The sequence below is a fragment of the Leucoraja erinacea genome, chromosome 2 (genome assembly GCF_028641065.1).
Source record: "Leucoraja erinacea ecotype New England chromosome 2, Leri_hhj_1, whole genome shotgun sequence".
NCBI lineage: Eukaryota > Metazoa > Chordata > Chondrichthyes > Rajiformes > Rajidae > Leucoraja > Leucoraja erinaceus.
The window spans coordinates 61814435-61833374 of NC_073378.1; the positions used below are offsets into that span (position 1 = coordinate 61814435).

At 45.7% G+C, this 18940-nt stretch overlaps 1 protein-coding gene across 4 annotated transcripts in view; it reads left to right on the plus strand.

Moving 5' to 3' along the window:
* The window catches only part of LOC129710598 (tyrosine-protein phosphatase non-receptor type 3-like), a 161648-nt gene that overhangs the window by 74120 nt on the left and 68588 nt on the right, over positions 1 to 18940 (plus strand). For all 4 annotated transcript variants that reach the window (XM_055657732.1, XM_055657723.1, XM_055657741.1 and 1 more), the window contains 2 exons: positions 9876 to 10010; positions 14608 to 14790. In XM_055657732.1, coding sequence (XP_055513707.1) covers positions 9876 to 10010; positions 14608 to 14790 — 318 coding nt within the window. The remainder of the gene's footprint in view (positions 1 to 9875; positions 10011 to 14607; positions 14791 to 18940) is intronic.

Consider the following 18940-nt stretch of genomic DNA (forward strand, 5'->3'; position numbering starts at 1 on the left):
GGTGTGAATGAGTGCATTGGTGTGAGTGTGTATGTGGATGAGTGTGAGTGAGTGAGTGTGTGTGTGTGTATGTATGTATGTGGGCGTGAGTGTGTCTGTGTGGGGAAGTGCAGGGCTCTTGCTTAACTTTTTTTTCCCTGTTGCCAGCCGGGCAACCTAGGCAGCTTTTTAGGTTGCCAAATGACAGTTTAGGTGGTCATTTAAGACGGCTTGCATGACACGTGCGATAATGTGCTCGGACGAAGTGCGTAGGTACCAGTCAGAATTATGCTCAATGAAGCATTCACGTATTATTTCTGCTTCAAATAAAGTCACAAACTAAACATTCACCAATCAAGACATGATATACACCACAATGACATGCAGCAAAATACAGTATCTCATCTCCTTTTACTCATTGCAATGAATGCAATTTCTATATTTCTTTCCACTTCCAATCAAAATTCTGGTTGGATTATTCAGCGTATGATCAACCTCAGTGAGACCAAGTGCAGGCTTGGCGATCGCTTCGCACAATACCTACACTCAGTTTGCAATAACCAACCTGATCTCCCAGTGGCACAGCACTGCAACTCCCCCTCTTATTCTGAATCCGACCTTTCTGTCCTGGGCCTCCTCCATGGCCAGAGTGAGGCCCACCGCAAATTGGAGGAACAGCACTTCATATTTTACTTGGGTAGTTTGCACCCCAGCGGTATGAACATTGGCTTCTCTAATTTCAGGTAGTCCTTGCTTTCTCCCTCCTTCCCCTCCCATTCCCAGCTCTCCCACAGCCTACTGTCTCCAACTCTTCCTTTCTTTTTCCCTGGCACTTTCCCTTGCAACCACAGGAAATGCTACACTTGTCGCTTTACCTCTCCCCTTGACTCCATTCATGGACCCAAGCAGTCTTTCCAGGTGCGGCAGAGGTTCACATGCACCTTCTCCAACCTCATCTATTGCATCGCTGCTCTAGGTGTCAGCTGCTCTACATCGGTGAGACCAAGCATAGGCTTGGCGATGTCTTTGCCCAATACCTATGCTCGGTTCGCTATAACCAACCAGATCTCCCGGTGGCCTAGCACTTCAACTCCCCCTCCCATTTCGAATCCGACTTTCTGTCCTGGGCCTCCTCCATGGCCAGTGCGAGGCCCTAAATTGTGGACCGTAAATTGTAGTAGCAGCACCTCATATTTTGCGTGGGCAGTTTACACCCCAGCGGTATGAACATTGACCTCCAATTTCAGGTAGTCCCTGCTTTCTCCTCCACTTCCCAGCTCACCCTCAGCCCACTGTCTCCGCCTCTTCCTTTCTTCCTCCCACCCCCTCCACCCTCGCATCAGTTTGAAGAAGGGTCTAGACCCAAAACGTCGCCTATTTCCTTCGCTCCATAGATGCTGCCTCACCCGCTGAGTTTCTCCAGCATTTTTGTCTTCCCATTCACACAAGTTCTGTTTTCCCACTTTCCTCACCCATTCCCTACACGTTAGGGGCAATTTTACAAAGTCAAATTAACCTACAAAGCCAATGCATCTTTGGGATGTGGGAGGAAACCTACATGCTTGCAGGGAGAATGTGCAAATTCAACACAGACAGTGCCCGAGGACAGAATCGAACACAGATCCCTCGCGTGTGAGTCCACCAGCTGTGCCACTATATTTTGTTTTCCAACACACAAAAAATTATACGTTGATAACTTTGGTTAAGTAAAAAAAAGAAACTATCCATTTTCAGTCTTAAATCTCTAAGTGATGCTATGTTCCCCTTTACAGTTACTGTATGTTTTAACTCGGTTCAAGACTATGGGACAGTACATTGGCCATAAAGTTGCTGCCTAAAATTGCCAGAGACGCGGAATTGATCTTGAATATGGGTGCTGTCTGTATGGAGTCTGCTCCTTTACCCTTTGATCGCATGGGTTTTCTCCTGGTGCTCTTGTTTCCTTCCACATTCCAAAGGTGTGCAGGAACCTTTTTCAGACCCAACCCAAAAAGTAATATTTTCCTTTTGTCCAGAGAATCTGTCTGACCTGTTGAGTTACTCCAGCTTTTTGTGTCGATCTTCAGTTTAAACCAGCATCTGCAGTTCTTTCCTACGCACACGATACTATACGATAGAACTTTATTAATCTCAGGAGGGAAATTGTGTGTGTGTGTGTATAGTTATATATTCTTATATAAATATCCACTGTTTTGTTTTCTCGTTTATAACATTGTTTACAGAGTACTATGTTTACATATTCTGTTGTGCTGCTGCAAGTAAGGATTTAATTGGGACATGAGAGAATAAAACACTCTTGACTCTTGACTTACGTCGCTAATGTGTGGGATAGTACTAGTGTATGGGTGATCGTTGGTTGGCGTGGACTCGGTGGGCCGAAGGGCCTGTTTCCACACTATGTTTAAATTAAACTAAAACACTAACACCAGAGGAAATCTAAAGAAGAGTCTCTACCCGAAACGTCACCTAATTTCTTCTATCCAGAGATGCTGGCTGCTCCATGGAGTTCCGCCGCACAATTAAAGCATGGAATAGTCTTCATCCTACTATAGGTACCCAACCAGAAGCAATTAAATTTAAGGTAGTTCTTTTTTTCCCCCAAGAACCCTTTTTTGTTTGTCAAGAGTCAAGAGTTTTATTGTCATGTGTCCCAGATAGGACAATGAAATTCTTGCTTGCTGCAGCACAACAGAATATGTAAACATAATACAGAACAGGAGATTATATTAGATTCCTTTATTTGTCATTCAGACCTTTCGGTCTGAACGAAATTTTGTTGCCTGCAGTCATACATATAATAATAAATAACAAAACTCACAATAAATACAAATTAACATCCACCACAGTGAGTTCACCAGGCACCTCCTCACTGTGATGGAGGCAAAAATCTTAGAGTCACTGTCTCTTCCCTCCTTATTCTCCCTCTGCGCTGAGGCGATCCAGGCCTCCGATGTTGTTACCCCACCGGGCGATGGTAAATCGGTCCCGCGGCTCAACCGAGCTCCGCGAACGGGCCAGTTCAAGCTCCGCGGCCCGGGGTGGTCGAAGCTGCTGAAGATGTCGCCCTCCAGTCCAGCGGACGCAGCTGTTGCCGCGGGAACTCCGTAAAAACAGGTCACCAACCTGTGACCTGCGAGTTCCCGACGAAGTCGTCCACTGGCCCGCGGCCGAGCCCCGGATTCAGGTTGCTGCCGCCTCAGCCCCGAGTCATGCCGCCGCCACCGGAGCACCGCCTCAGCCCCGAATCGTGCCGCTGCCACCGGAGCACCGCCTCAGCCCTGAGTTTAGATAAAAGTTCACTGTGTCTATATACCATAGACCATATATATATACACAATAAATAAACAGACGGCCACGGCCGATGATGTACTGGCTAAAGATCCTCGCTATAGGATCTTTGGTGCTGGCCGTGGTTGTGCGCATGTGTAAGGCGGCCGGCCGTGCCAGTGGACGAGGATCGGGTGGAGACCTGCAACACGGACAGCGGGAGGAGACCCGAGACATGGACACGGATACGGGTGGCGGGCGGAGACGGAGAGTGACAGAGAGAGAGAGAGAAAGATAGAGAGGGGGCCCACTTTGAATTAAACGTTAGGTCTCCCGGGTGCTTGCCAAGCCGGGCAAAATGGCATGGCTTTTAGGTTGCCCGGCGGGACTGAGGGCAACTGCTAATTTCGAGCCCTGGAGTGCGTGTGGGGGAGTGTGTGTATATTAAGGGTAAATAAGCACGGAAATTGTGTCATTCGATAATAATAATGAAAACATTATTAAAAAATTCCTGTGATAAGGATACTTCTCTCTAATTAGAGTAAACAAGCAAGGAACAGGTATGTTACAAGTAGGTGTGGGAGTGAAATGAAATATTTTCAATATGCATCAAGTGTAAACAAGCAGGGAGTTGGTGTCATTTTAAGGTGTGATTATCACATATTTTCTGTGTAAATTAAGAAGTGATAAGCAAGAAAAATGTGTTATGTAAGGTACAAAAAAATTACAGTATAAATTAAGTTTAAACAGGCAAGAAAACAGTGTCATTTCAAGGTACAATTACATACCTGCCAACATTTGAAAATGAAAAAAGGGATCCAGGGATCCACCTTAGCTCCTGGAATTTAAGGGTTTTTTAGTAGTTTGCCGATATCGCGATACATTCGGAGCTGCCAAGTTTTGTGGGAGCATTTCAGTATTCTCGTACCTGAAAATCAGTATTTTGCTGATTAAATCAATATTTTTACTCGGTGCCATTTTGCTGAAATTTATTTTTTATGTGCGGTCATACCCATGTAATAGTACAAGAATGCATACCTTGTTTATTGTGTATTTGTAATACGGTTTATTGTGTATTTTACTTCGGAGTCACATGAGTGACTACGTGAAGACCCCACCAGTACGCATGCGTGTCATGTCGTCTATCACATTGCGTTACGACTGGCAGGGTGGACGCGATGCTCCTGCCAGCGGAGACCTGAAGGTAAGTTTTAAAAAACTTTTCAGGTTTATATCTTCTTGCAGGAACCTCTACTTAGAGGTCCTGCTAAAAGTCCGGGTCGAAGACGTGGACGGAGGCGGGACCCCAGTCACGAACTTCATGGAATCCCGGTCATGACCTCGGGGAATCCCGCCCACGGACCAAGGCGCTCGGAAGACCGCGCGGAATGCGGGTAGCGGGCGGCGGTGAATTCGCTGGCTGTAAAACCTGCGGCTTCATATTGGTGCCAGTGGCACCTAGACTAACACAGCAGGATACCCCCCGACTATGTAAATTGCGGCTATGCCTTATATTGGGACCGCGGGGATATCCCGGCTGCAGTTACTGCGGGGATACCCAGCTCGGAGGGGGGGGGGGGAAGCCCCGAATGGAAAACATCGCGGAGAAGCCCTGCTATAAGGGACCGCGGAGGAAAAGCTCAGGGGGAAAAAACCCGACAATGGAAGCCTTCTACAAGGACCACAGAGGGAATCCCGGCTGCAACAACTACGACCACGAGGCCAGGCTCGGGGGGAGCGTTGCCCCTGCAGCAGAAGGTTTAAAACAGGACATGCAGGTAAATTCCTTACTCTAAGGTCGTTTTGTGCTATTTTTTTGTGAGAATATGTTACAGGAATGGACCGCATCTAGACTGACTGCGGAGGACCACGGAATTGCGGGTAGTCAGCAGCGGTAGGCTGCACCTGGATCGCTATTGATCAACAGTCTCCGACCTGTCTCCGTCAACAGTCTCCGATCGCATATCCCGCATGGAGCGGTTGATGGAGCAGATGCTGCAATGTGATATGTAGTCTAGTCACCATGGGGTCATAGGATGCCCATGGCAGCACCTTATTGAGGGCTGCATAATGCATCTCCCTCGACAGAGGGGAGCATTAGGAGTCACTTCTGGGCTGACTCTGAAGACGGGGGTTTGGCTGAAGATACCACAAGTGTGCTGGGGGTGCAGGAACAACACGACCAGCAGCAAGAGCAGGCTGTGAATGACAACTACCAAATACCCAGCACCAGGGAACTGTGTTTCTCTCAGTGTTCCTGTGGTGAACAGCTATCTGGGGGATACTGCCATTTGGGCAACTTGTTGAAACAAGTCAAGAGCTCGACGAGGGCCGTCGAGCTCATGAAGGCAACATCATCACGCAAGACCTCAACTTCTCTGGCGGCAGCACCCCTACGCACCCACCAGCAAACCACGATACACTGAATCTGATGAGAACTTGAAGGCCGTACAACCAGGACAAAGGTCTTTTTCAGGCCACAGCCCAGAACGGCCTTCCTGGAAGATGCACCAACCCTGTACTTGAGCTCCTCTACCTCCCAGGAGCAGAAGTGCAAAAATCATGCACACATGGTTGATGCAGCTCCTGGGTCGGGTTGCATAAGTCCTCCCATTCGGATAAAGGTATGGAGCCACATCGATGATGTCTCCTGTCACGGTTACAAGTTGGTAATATTTAAACTGGTTTGAATATTTACACTGGTTTGGGATAACATAAAATTAGTTTATGGAGTTGCCTTTCAAGGCAGCCTCACAATTATTGGAGATATGGGCTGATCATTGTCAACAGCCTCAACCCACATGTGCAGTATAGACATTTCTGAATAACTTCCATGTGATCATTTCCGCTCACAGGGTTCGGAGATATTTGAAATTTAACTGGATGAGGCAATGATACACTCAGCAGCGTTGCAAAATGGGCTAACTTCAGTTTCCAGATTATTTACCAAATCACTCCAATCAGTGCATCGGCTGCACAGAGCTAACAAATAAGTGTTGGCCAATCTGGATGATATTGAACATACTATATTTTACTCAATTAGCCTTATCAGCCACATAGTTATATTTGAGAAATTGGGTTCTCACCCATCCAGTTAAATTTAAATTAAGTTGATACCAACTGAAACTATTGATTATTGGGATACAATCAATCCATTTATTTGTCTGGGATTTGGCTCTGAGACAAAAGATATTGCTCTGCTATTCCCAGCTGAAACTATCAAAGTCACAATGGTGGACGAACAGTATTCAGCGTTGCTCCACTAAACCTCTCATCCGTAAATCTTCAGTAATTTCCAAACTGATGCTATTTCTCAAAGATTGGAAATGTACTACAGGTGCACAACCTTTTATCCGAAATCATTGGGACCAGACACTTTTCGTAATTCGGAATTTGTCGACCTTCGGAATGGAAATTTTTTAGCGTAGATTTTAATGGCTGCCACAGAGGTAGAGTGCTCGGCTCATATCCGCAAGGTCGCGAGTTTGCGCCTTGATCCCGGCAGTTCCTCGGTCGCGAGTTTGAGTCTTCAATGTAGTTTTTTCTTGTAGAACAAATGTCTGTATGAAATGCAGTGTGTTGAATGAATTCCTGAATTTGTAAATGTGACCGCAGCATTGAATCACCTCTCGCACTCATGTCACCCTAGCGGGGCTACATGCCCTTAGGAGGCCTAAGGCGACATTTTCACACTCTTATATCCGTGTTCAGCAGAGGCGACGTGCGTTTGGCGCCAAACGCGAGCTTTGGCCTGCCATGTTTAGCGCCAAACGTGAGCTTTGGTGAGCTTTGGTGTGCAGACGACATCCTGGAAAAAATGTCCGGTTTCTTCCAGGTAGGCGATATACCCTCCCGGGCAATATACCCTCCACTTCTCTTTTATGAAGGGGATTTAGTTCCCCTTTCTTCCAGGACCGACCGGAGGTTCTGCTGTCACCTCTGCGGGCCACCCTCGGTGAACGCTCACTCAACTTTGTCTTGGGATTCTTACTCTCCCGCGCAATGTGTGCTCACCTTCTCTTTTATGAATGGGGATTTAGTTCCCCTTTCTTCGAGGACCGACCGGAGGTTCCGCTGTCACCTCTGCGGGCCGCGCTCGGTGAACGTTTTCAAGGACCTTTCTTCAAGGACCGAAAAAATGTCCGCTATTCGGAGGTTTTCATTATTTGGATCTTCGGATAAAAGGTTGTGCACCTGTAATACCATCGGGAGGCAGATGGGATTAGCATGAGTTATCAATTGTTCAGTCATGGTATCAACTGCCAATGGACACCAGGTGCATTCTGTGCATTAAAGGGTGTGTGAATATGCATAATCTACATGCACAAGTCCAAGGTGATACACTTTAGTGGTGGTATATGTTAATCACAAAGGTACAATCAAATCAAAGTATCCGGTGATAGTTTTACCTAACCGCATTTAGCACTGGTGTATTATCATGCAAAATCAATGACAACACAGAATGGATGTGCGATCACAAAGTATTTAATGGCATTGCAGATCGATGGAACACTAACGATCGAGATGTTTGCATTTAGGCTCAATCACCAGTTGCAAAAAATACGAGGCATATCAGTGGCGAAGTGTGCATTCTAGCTACACTAGGGAGGAATGTTCTTTTATATCTTCCTCCATTTGGCCTCATAAGACGGGTCTTGCAAAATTCAGCATGATTCCCGCTTCCGGCTTTTTCATAGTGCCTACCTGGGTTTTATACCCATGGTTCCCGCTGATATGGGGAATGAGCATAAAACCTTATATGGTTATTTCTGGACACAAAAAAGATGCTGGTTCAGTTGTGATGTTGAAACCATCCTCTGCATGATATAATCAATTCATTGACTTACAGACTCAGAGACTGTTCCTGCAGCTCGGGTTGTCAAACCAAAAGCATTGGGAGTGCTCACTGCAGATCGCAGGGATAGCACCAAATAGCAACATTCCTCATAGGAGATGGGAAGTATTTATGCTTCTTTACGTTTAACTCGGCACGGATGACTGACACCTTGAAATTCAGTTTTATGGGATATAACATTAAGTTAAAGTTCCATTTACTGTGCTGGAAGTACCTCCTCATCATTTGGCTGCGGGGAACAAAAACCACTCTGTCCAGTCTCACCCTCTGACATCTAAATTATGAAGGGTATCGTCAACTTAAAACCTTCCAGGTCTAGGGACGCAGAGATATGGGTTGTTAACATTGTGCTACGTCACTTCGCTGATGGGCACCAGCAACATCCCTGTCCTTGGTCAAACTCACTTACTAGTGGTTATGCCATGGTGCTGAGTACAGCCCTACGGGTCCTGTCATTTCTACACTGGATAGGATGATCATATCTGTGGGCTATAATAACATGTTTTGTTTATTATTAGTCAAGCAGAGTAGACAGGGACATAAGACCAAACTAGATGTTGCATATCCCATTGACCTTGGGTTGCGTGTTATCACGCATCTACACCAGTATGTCAAGATCCCTAAGAGCCTCTGACTAGCAATATTGTTAGTTACATAAAACCTCGTTAGAAGGAATCACTACAAACCTTCTCCAGAGGGTTAAATGGGTCTGCCATATACAGGAGTGAACATTGACATTTTGAGTCTCACTCCACCAGGACAGCTATTCCTCAGCAGCAGGGTTATGGACCACATCCTAGCAGCTGCAGGATGGTCAAACTATTGATCTGTCCAAATATTCAGAATAAACCCATTGCCAGATCGGGGGGTATTTGCCAACTCTATGTTAAGTATGTTTCATACTTCCTCCCGGTTGAGGGAGGTTACTATTGCCACTATTGTTCATTAATAGCATCAACATGTCTATATGTATGTCATGTCTGAATGCAATATTAATGTTCACTCATCATTGGCCTACTGATGCAGTGTATGACGCCTGGACTCGTTTCCACGGCATGAAATCACAGAGCTTTAAAATCTTCACGTAGTCACACGTGACTCAGAAGTAAAATAGTAAGATTAAACGAGAACTTACCAGTTTGAAGTTTAATCTTTATTTTATGAGGAGTAACGTTGAGGGATTACGTGCCCTCCACGCCCACCCTCTATCATAAAGGTCAACTGGTATTATAGTTTCTCTTATCTTACTATGTTCAGTTAAATAACTGTTGTCTGTGATTTCACACCGCTGCTTTGAAGATTGACACGCATGCGTACTGGCGGGGTCTTCACGTAATCCCTCAACGTTTGACCAGCCAACCTTCTTACTTACTTTTATTTGGTACATAATCAAATAATCCAATACTAAGCAATTTATATACAAGTGTCTGATAAACCATCAATGTTTTCTGTTTTGGTCCTTGAAAATTGAGTTTTTGGACCTTGAAAGTCCTTGAAATTTAATTGCATTTATAGCTGTTCCAAGTGTACTAACCCTGTTGTTTGGAACAAGAAATTAAGTAAATTCTTACTGGTGGTGTCATCAAGACTTTGATATTTGCATGACTTAGGTAAAGAATCCATTGCCCAAAATAATCAGTGTTACATTAAGCTGTATATAATTGGACTATATTTTATTATTCAGAATTGTAATTCTCTATCATGAGAATGAGAAGTGGATTTTCAAAAATGGGAGGATTCAGAGTATTTAAGGTCTCAATTTTATTTGCCACAGGATTATCAAAAATCAGTCCTGCCATCGTGTCATTGGTGGAATGGTGTGGAATCCAATATTATGGAAGTCTGTATCTCTGGAACAGCTGGAAACCAGAAGTCTTCCTTCTCGCTCTCCACCATCTACACCTGATTGGTAAATGATTATAAATATAGTTTTATCAAATTATACTAAATTGTTGAATGTGATTTTGAGCAGATGCTACAGGGGAAATTGAAATCCAATACGTAGGCGGTGTGTAAAAGTGAGTGAGTCACTTTGCATTGTCCGTGTAATGTAAGGTCAGGTAGGGGGCAGTTCCCCCGCCACGGGTACTACGGCCTTCCGTTCCAGGTAACGTCCTGGTGGATTTCTTCTGCTCTCTTTCTATTGCTACCACATCAAATCTGTGGTATGGGAATCATGTATGTACATGATACTCTAAGTGCAGTCTAACAGATGTTCAATGGTACTTTATTGGTACATTTAACCACGTACAGTGAAATTCCTTTTTTGCAGACAGTTCAGTAAAAATCTTACTATTTTGAACATCTGCCGCATGATGTCGCAAATCTTATATTCAGGGCCTCGGCTTTAAAGGCAAGCATACCAAATGCCGCACCTTCAGCCTATCCACGCATGTCTCTACTTTAAGAGAGCTATGGACTTGCACCTCACGATCTCCCGGTACATCAAGTTCCTTGACACTTTACTCTACCTTATCTGCCAGAATTTGACTTCCTGATCAAATTTTAACTACCAACACTCCACCTAATTTACAAAGTGATTTACCATTGGACAATTTTCTATAGTGTGCATGGCTCCCACATGTTGTCTTCCAATTTATTAATTAGACTATCTACATTCTCACCAAATCTATCTATCTCTCTATCTATCTATCTATCTATCTCTCTCTATCTATCTATCTATCTATCTATCTATCTATCTAATCTCTATCTATCTCTCTATCTTTCTCTCTCTTTCTATCTTTCTTCTCTCTCTCTCTCTCCCTCTCCCACCCCATCCTCTCCTCTGTCCCCCACCCCCCTTCTCTCTCTTATCCCTTCCCCTTCCCTCTCTCCCCCCGCCCCCTTCCCCTGTCCCTCTTCCCCCACCCCCCTGCACCATATCTACCCAATTACAGCACTTCCCTCTCCATCTCGGCCCTACCCCCGTGCTGACACAACTTTTTTTTCCCTTAGTCCCACCTGCCTGCCCTCATACCATAACCCTCCATTCCCTTCTCATCCATATGCCTATCCCATTTATTTTTAAATTATACCAACGAACCTGCCTCCACCACTTCCACTGGAAGCTCATTCCACACCGCTACCACTCTCTGAGTAAAGAAGTTCCTCCTCATGTTACCCCTAAACTTCTGTCCCTTAATTCTGAAGTCATGTCCTCTTGTTTGAATCTTCGCTATTCTCAAAGGGAAAAGCTTGTCCACATCAACTCTGTCTATCCCTCTCATCATTTTAAAGACCTCTATCAAGCCCCCCTTAACCTTCTGCGCTCCAAAGAATAAAGACCTAACTTGTTCAACCTATCTCTGTAACTTAGTTGCTGAAACCCAGGCAACATTCTAGTAAATCTCTCTCTATTTTGTTGACATCCTTCCTATAATTGGGCGACCAAAATTGTACACCATACTCCAGATTTGGTCTCACCAATGCCTTGTACAATTTTAACATTACATCCCAGCTTCTATACTCAATGCTCTGATTTATAAAGGCTAGCATACCAAAAGTTTTCTTTACCACCCTATCTATATGGGATTCCACCTTCAAGGAACTATGCACGGTTATTCCCACTCCCCCTACCCCTCCCTCCCCACTCTTCCAATTCTCTCCCTCACCCCACCCCTTTCCATCCTCCACCCCTCTCTCGCCCCCTCCCTTCCACCCCTTCCCCTACCCCTCTGACCCTCCCCACTCTTCCACCCCCTTCCCCCTCCCACTATCCCTCCCCACTCCCCACTCTTCCTCCCTCTCCCTCCACACTCTTCCCCCTCCCTCCACACTCTTACCCCTCCCTCCTCCTCTCTGTCCCCATCCCTACCCCCCACATCTCTCTCCCCTCCCCATCCCTCACTCCTCCCTCTCTTCCACTTCACTTCTCTTCCCCCCCCTCCCCCCCTCCACTCTCCCTCCCCACTCTTTCCCCTCTCTCCACCCCCCCCCTCTCCCGTTCCCTCCCTCCTCCCCTCCCTCCCTACCCCCCCCACCCCTCACCCACATCTCTCTCCCCATCCTCCTCTCTCACCCCCTACCCCCGCTCTCCTTTCCCTCCCAAATCTGTCCCATTTCATCTTCCTCCTCGCCCCTCCCTCCCCTCTTCTCACCCCCCCCCTCCCCCCACCTGTGTGTTTGGGGGGTGGTTAATGTGAGTGTGATGCCTCGCCCCCCCCCCCCCCCCCCCGCATACGTGCTGTGGGGAAACAGACCCAACGGGTCTGCACTTGGTCTAGTTATTATATAAAACTGTGTGCCTGTCGCCTGCCGTCCGTCCGGCTGCCTTTCTTCCTTTTGATTCGTTTCCATCGTGTGATGTCACAATGCCCAATGCTCACAGATGTCCAATCGGACTTTCTTCCTTTGGTTCACTGCAACTCCGAAACCAGATGCAGAATCGCCGACATCTTTTCCATTTCGGTAGAGATTTCACTTTTCTTTCTAAGTATCCGCTTCTCATTACATTTCGTCGTGTTTAAGTACACGTTTTTAATCAAATCCTTCTCCCCCCCCCCCCCCAATATTTCAAAAATAAACTGGCTTCTCACCCATAGAAGCAGCACCAGCCCCAGCCCATGGTGAACGTTCCATCGTGTGATGTCACAATGCCCAATGTTCACATTTGTCCAATCGGAATGGATTCATTTACATATGCCTTTGCAGGAGCCCCAGCCCCTGGTGGACGTTCCATCGTGTGATGTCACGATGCCCAATGCTCAAATACATTGTTGCCATAGAGGGAGTACAGAGAAGGTTCACCAAACTGATTCCTGGGATGTCAGGACTTTCATATGAATAAAGACTGGATAGACTCGGCTTGTACTCGCTAGATTTTAGAAGATTGAGCGGGGATCTTATAGAAACTTACAAAATTCTTAAGGGGTTGGACAGGCTAGATGCAGGAAGATTGTTCCAGATGTTGGGGAAGTCCAGTACAAAGGGTCACAGTTTAAGGATAAGGGGTAAATCTTTTAGGATCGAGATGAGAAAAAACATTTTTCACACAGAGAATGGTGAATCTCTGGAATTCACTGGCACAGAAGGTAGTTGAGGCCAGTTCATTGGCTATATTTAAGAGGGAGTTAGATGTGGCCCTTGTGGCTAAAGGGATAGGAGGGTATGGAGGAAAGGCAGATACAGGATACGGAGTTGGATGATCAGCCATGATCATATTAAATGGTGGCGCAGGCTCAAAGGGCCGAATGGCCTACTCCTGCTTAATTTCACCTGTGTGTTTGGGGGGGGTGGTTAAGGTTAGTGTGAAGCCGCAGCCCCCCCCCCCCCCCCCCCCCCCCCCCGCCCCGCAAACGCCGTTGGGGAAACAGACCCAACGGTCTACACTTGGTCTAATATATATATATTTATACCGCCCACTCAATCACACACTTAGATGCCTCCTCAAAATTCTTGATCAGATTTGGAAGACATGATCTCCCATACACAAAGTCATGCTGACCTCCTTATCAGTCTTGTTCCTCAATTTTCTCCAACATCCCCTCCACCCCACTGCACTTTTGTGATTAGGAAAATATTGGCTACCCTTCAGTATTTCAGGCACTTCACTTGTGGCCAACAAAGAGTTGGCTACCAGGGTCGGAGGTTGACGAACCATGTGGCCATCGATGCCTGGGCCAACAGAGCCCGCAGCTGGGGCCTGTGTCGGCGCCATGGAGGCGTGAATGGAGAGGTCGGTGTGGCGCTCTATAATGGCGCTGACCGACGGACAAGGACAAACGCCGCTGCCGAGGGAAGGAACAAAGGAGGCACCGGCATGGGGGAGGGGGAAGAGCAATGGGGACCTGGTGTGGGGGAACCGTCAGGAGCGGGGGGCGGGGAGGTTAGGGGAAGAACAAAGGGAAACTGGGGGAAGGCGAATTTGTAACTTTGTAAGCACCCTTAATGGGTGACTACATGCATACCGTAGTATGATATGTAAGCAAAGAATTTTACTGAGTCTGAGTATTCAATTCCATTCAATTAATGTCCTCTGTCTCCACTCATAGAATGACCCTTTATTCCCCGAGGCGGTCTACTCTTTCATTAGCTCACTTTTTGCGCACAACGTACTAATAAAAAGTTTTAGGATTCTCCTTTGGGAAGGTAATGCACCAGATCTTGGTAGGATACATGAGACATCAGATCTTGGTTGGACACATGAAGCAAATGTCATGTACAAGATGGCCTTGGGGTACAAAACTATGGCTCCCTGAAAGTGACATCACAGGTAGATTCTGCAAGTTTACAAATTAAATTTGTATTGGATCATTAGATCCAACGATATACATCTTGGACGTCATTTTGTATAGATATGTCAAGCAACAATTCCAATGCTTCTTCCATTTTGAGGACTGTTTTTACAGATTGCAACTGCAGGCTCAAATCATGCACACCCATCTATTTTACGTGCTTTTTAAAAAGCTAAAATTTAGTACTTCCAAACCCCCCCAAAACAATCTTAGTGTAATGATATTGGGTGTGCTGCTTCAACTAGTAAAAGCTTCAATTTGTCTTGCGGTTAGGCGGAGTCCAAGAATAAGGCACGATGCTCAAAAGCCACGGCATTCCTCCGTCGATAACCTTGCCTCAGAAATGGCATATGTCACAGAGAGTGAAGAAGTTTTTTATAACTACAAGATGAACATTCCAATGAACGCAAATAAAACTGATGCATTTAACTTTGCAAAATCTACATCACACAGCTGGTATGTGCTTTGAGTTTTATCAAATAGTAGAGTTATTCATGTTATAAGGTTATTTTCTCTTTAATAACATTTTGTGGGGGAAACCTCTGCCAATTATTAATATTTTAGGAACATAACATTATTTAATGCCCTGTAACATATCCTACCTAGGAAGTATTTATCCAAAACAAAACTGCTTGTATTTTTATCTCAATAACCATTTTCAGTTTTGAGGTTGTGCTAAATGTTTCCACAAGTCATGCATTTCCAAAATCTTGTGAATGTGAGGTGCCTTTTTTAATTACAGTGACTGCCATGCATGCTATATAGTTTTGTAACATGAGGAATCGTGGTAGTTTGCCTTTCACACAGTTGATCTGCTTTCTGAAGTCTTCATTGTATGGCTTTTGCTTTTCTCATGTAATTAGGATTATGAAATGCCGAGAATTATTTTCTCTTCCCAACCAGCTAGGCATTGCCAAATATTACTTTAACAGCTTCCTGGGAGAGAGACTGTTGTGATTACTTCTGATTTATCTATTGAAAATAAGAAGCCATCGTCTTTATTTTTGTTTTTCTGTCTGAAGATTGTAGCCAGGCTGCCTTTGGAGAACTTCATGCAGTTATGCAGCATGATAATGGGCCCTTCGGCCCAGTTTACCTATACTTACCAAGCTACCCCATCTATACTAGTCCCACCTGCCCATGTTTGACCTATATCCCTCAACCATTCCTGTCCCTGTACCTGTCCAAATGTCTTTTAAATGTTATAGTATCTGCCTCAACAACCTCCTCTGGCAGCTCATTCAATATACCGAGCACCCTCTGTGTGGAAAAAGCTGCTTCTCAGATTCCTATTAAATCTTTCTTCTCTCACCCTAAACCTATGTCCTCTAGTTCTAATTCCCCTACTCATGGTAAAAGGCTGTTCCTAGACTATTATTCTCCTCATGATCTTATATACCTCTATAATAATAATACATTTTATTTATGTGCGCCTTTCGAGAGACATGACTAGTACACAAAGTAAAGACAAAATTCAATTCAAAACACAATATGAGGCAATTAATGCACAGATGTAAAGGGAGGGGGACGTGGGGCTAAGAGATGGGTCTTGAGGCGGGACTGGAAGATGGTGAGGGACACGGAATTGCGGATCAGTTGGGGGAGGGAGTTCCAGAGCCTGGGAGCTGCCCTGGAGAAGGCTCTGTCCCCAAAACTGCGGAGGTTGGACTTGAGGATGGAGAGGAGACCGGCTGATGTGGATCTGAGGGACCGTGAGGGTTGGTAGGGGGAGAGGAGGTCAGTGAGATATGGGGGGGCCAGATGGTGGAGGGCTTTGTAGGTGAGGATAAGGATTGTCACCCCTCATCCTCCTGCACTCCAAGGAATAAAGTTCTATCCAGCCCAACCTCCCTATAGCTCAGGCCCTCAAATCCTGGCAACATCCTGGTAAATCTTCTCAGCACTCTATCCAGCTTAACAACATCAAAGTATATAGTTTTTTGAAAGAGGCGTCGCTAGTAAATTGGGTGGTCAAGAAGGCTTTCGCTCATTGGCCTTCATCAGTATTGACTATGGAAGATAGACCCAAAAAGCTGGAGTAACTCAGCCGGGACAGGTAGTATAGAAACATAGAAATTAGGTGCAGTAGTAGGCCATTCGGCCCTTCAAGCCTGCACCGCCATTCAATATGATCATGGCTGATCATCCAACTCAGTATCCCGTACCTGCCTTCTCTCCACACCCTCTGATCCCCTTAGCCACAAGGGCCACATCTAACTCCCCCTTAAATATAGCCAATGAACTGGCCTCAACTACCCTCTGTGGCAGAGAGTTCCAGAGATTCACCCACTCTCTGTGTGAAAAAAGTTCTTCTCATCTCGGTTTTAAAGGATTCCCCCTTATCCTTAAGCTGTGACCCCTTGTCCTGGACTTCCCCAACATCGGGAACAATCTTCCTGCATCTAGCCTGTCCAACCCCTTAAGAATTTTGTAAGTTTCTATAAGATCCCTTCTCAATCTCCTAAATTCTAGAGAGTATAAACCAAGTCTATCCAGTCTTTCTTCATAAGACAGTCCTGACATCCCAGGAATCAGTCTGAACCTTCTCTGCACTCCCTCTATGGCAATAATGTCCTTCCTCAGATTTGGAGACCAAAACTGTACGCAACACTCCAGGTGTGGTCTCACCAAGACCCTGTACAACTGCAGTAGAACCTCCCTGCTCCTATACTCAAATCCTTTTGCAATGAAAGCTAACATACCATTCGCTTTCTTTACTGCCTGCTGCACCTGCATGCGTACCTTCAATGACTGGTGTACCATGACACCCAGGTCTCGCTGCATCTCCCATTTTCCCAATCGGCCACCATTTAGATAATAGTCTGCTTTCCCGTTTTTGCCACCAAAATGGATAACCTCACATTTATCCACATTATACTGCATCTGCCAAACATTTGCCCACTCACCCAGCCTATCCAAGTCACCTTGCAGTCTCCTAGCATCCTCCTCACAGCTAACACTCCCCCCCAGCTTAGTGTCATCCGCAAACTTGGAGATATTGCCTTCAATTCCCTCATCCAGATCATTAATATATATTGTAAATAGCTGGGGTCCCAGCACTGAGCCTTGCGGTACCCCACTAGTCACTGCCTGTCATTGTGAAAAGGACCCGTTTACTCCTACTCTTTGCTTCCTGTTTGCCAGCCAGTTCTCTATCCACATCAATACTGAACCCCCAATGCCGTGTGCTTTAAGTTTGTATACTAATCTCTTATGTGGGACCTTGTCGAAAGCCTTCTGGAAGTCCAGATACACCACATCCACTGGTTCTCCCCTATCCACGCTACTAGTTACATCCTCGAAAAATTATATAAGATTCGTCAGACATGATTTACCTTTCGTAAATCCATGCTGATTTTGTCCAATGATTTCACCACTTTCCAAATGTGCTGCTATCCATCTTTAATAACTGACTCTAGCAGTTTCCCCACTACCGATGTTAGACTAACTGGTCTGTAATTCCCCGTTTTTCTCTCTCCCTCCCTTCTTAAAAAGTGGGGTTACGTTTACTACCCGCCAATCCTCTGGAACTACTCCAGAATCTAAAGAGTTTTGAAAGATTATTACTAATGCATCCACTATTTCTGGAGCTACTTCCTTAAGTACTCTGGGATGCAGCCTATCTGGCCCTGGGGATTTATTGGCCTTTAATCCATTCAATTTACCCAACACCACTTCCCGACTAACCTGGATTTCACTCAATTCCTCCAACTCCTTTGACCCGCGGTCCCCTGCTATTTCCGGCAGATTATTTATGTCTTCCTTTGTGAAGACGGAACCAAAGTAGTTATTCAATTGGTCCGTCATATCCTTGTTCCCCATGATCAACTCACCTGTTCCAGAACCAAGGGCCACAATTTAAGAATAAGGGGTAAGCCATTGCGAAAGGAGATGAGGAAACACTTTTTCACACAGAGAGTTGTGAGTCTGTGGAATTCTCTGCCTCAGAGGGCGGTGGAGGTTGGTTCTCTGGATACTTTCAAGAGAGAGCTAGATGGGGCTCTTAAAGATAGCGGAGTCAGGGGATATGGGGCGAAGGCACGAACGGGGTACTCATTGGGGATGATCAGCCATGATCACATTGAATGGCGGAGCTGGCTCGAAGGGCCGAATGGCCTATTCCTGCACTTATTGTCTATTCTCTATTGTCTATTGACTTCCGCTTTCCGAGCCCCCATTCCCTCATCTTTACCATGGACGTTCAGTCACTCTACACCTCCATTCCCCACCACGAAGCCCTTGAAGCTCTCCGTTTCCTCCTTGACCACAGAACCATCCGATATCCCACTATTAACACTCTACTGTGCCTCACAGAGCTGGTCCTCACCTTCAACTACTTCTCCTCCCACTTCCTCCAAGTCCAAACATAGCTATGGGCACCCGCACAGCTATGCCTGCCTCTTTGTAGAGTACATTGAACAATCCCTGTTCCAGGCGTTCATGGGCCCTATCCCAGAACTCTATCTCCGTTACATTGATTACTACATCGGTGCTACCTCCTGCACCCATGCAGAACTCATGAACTTCATCAACACCAATTTTAATCCTGCATTCAAATTTACTTGGACCATCTCCGACACCTCTCTCCCCTTTCTTGATCTCTCAG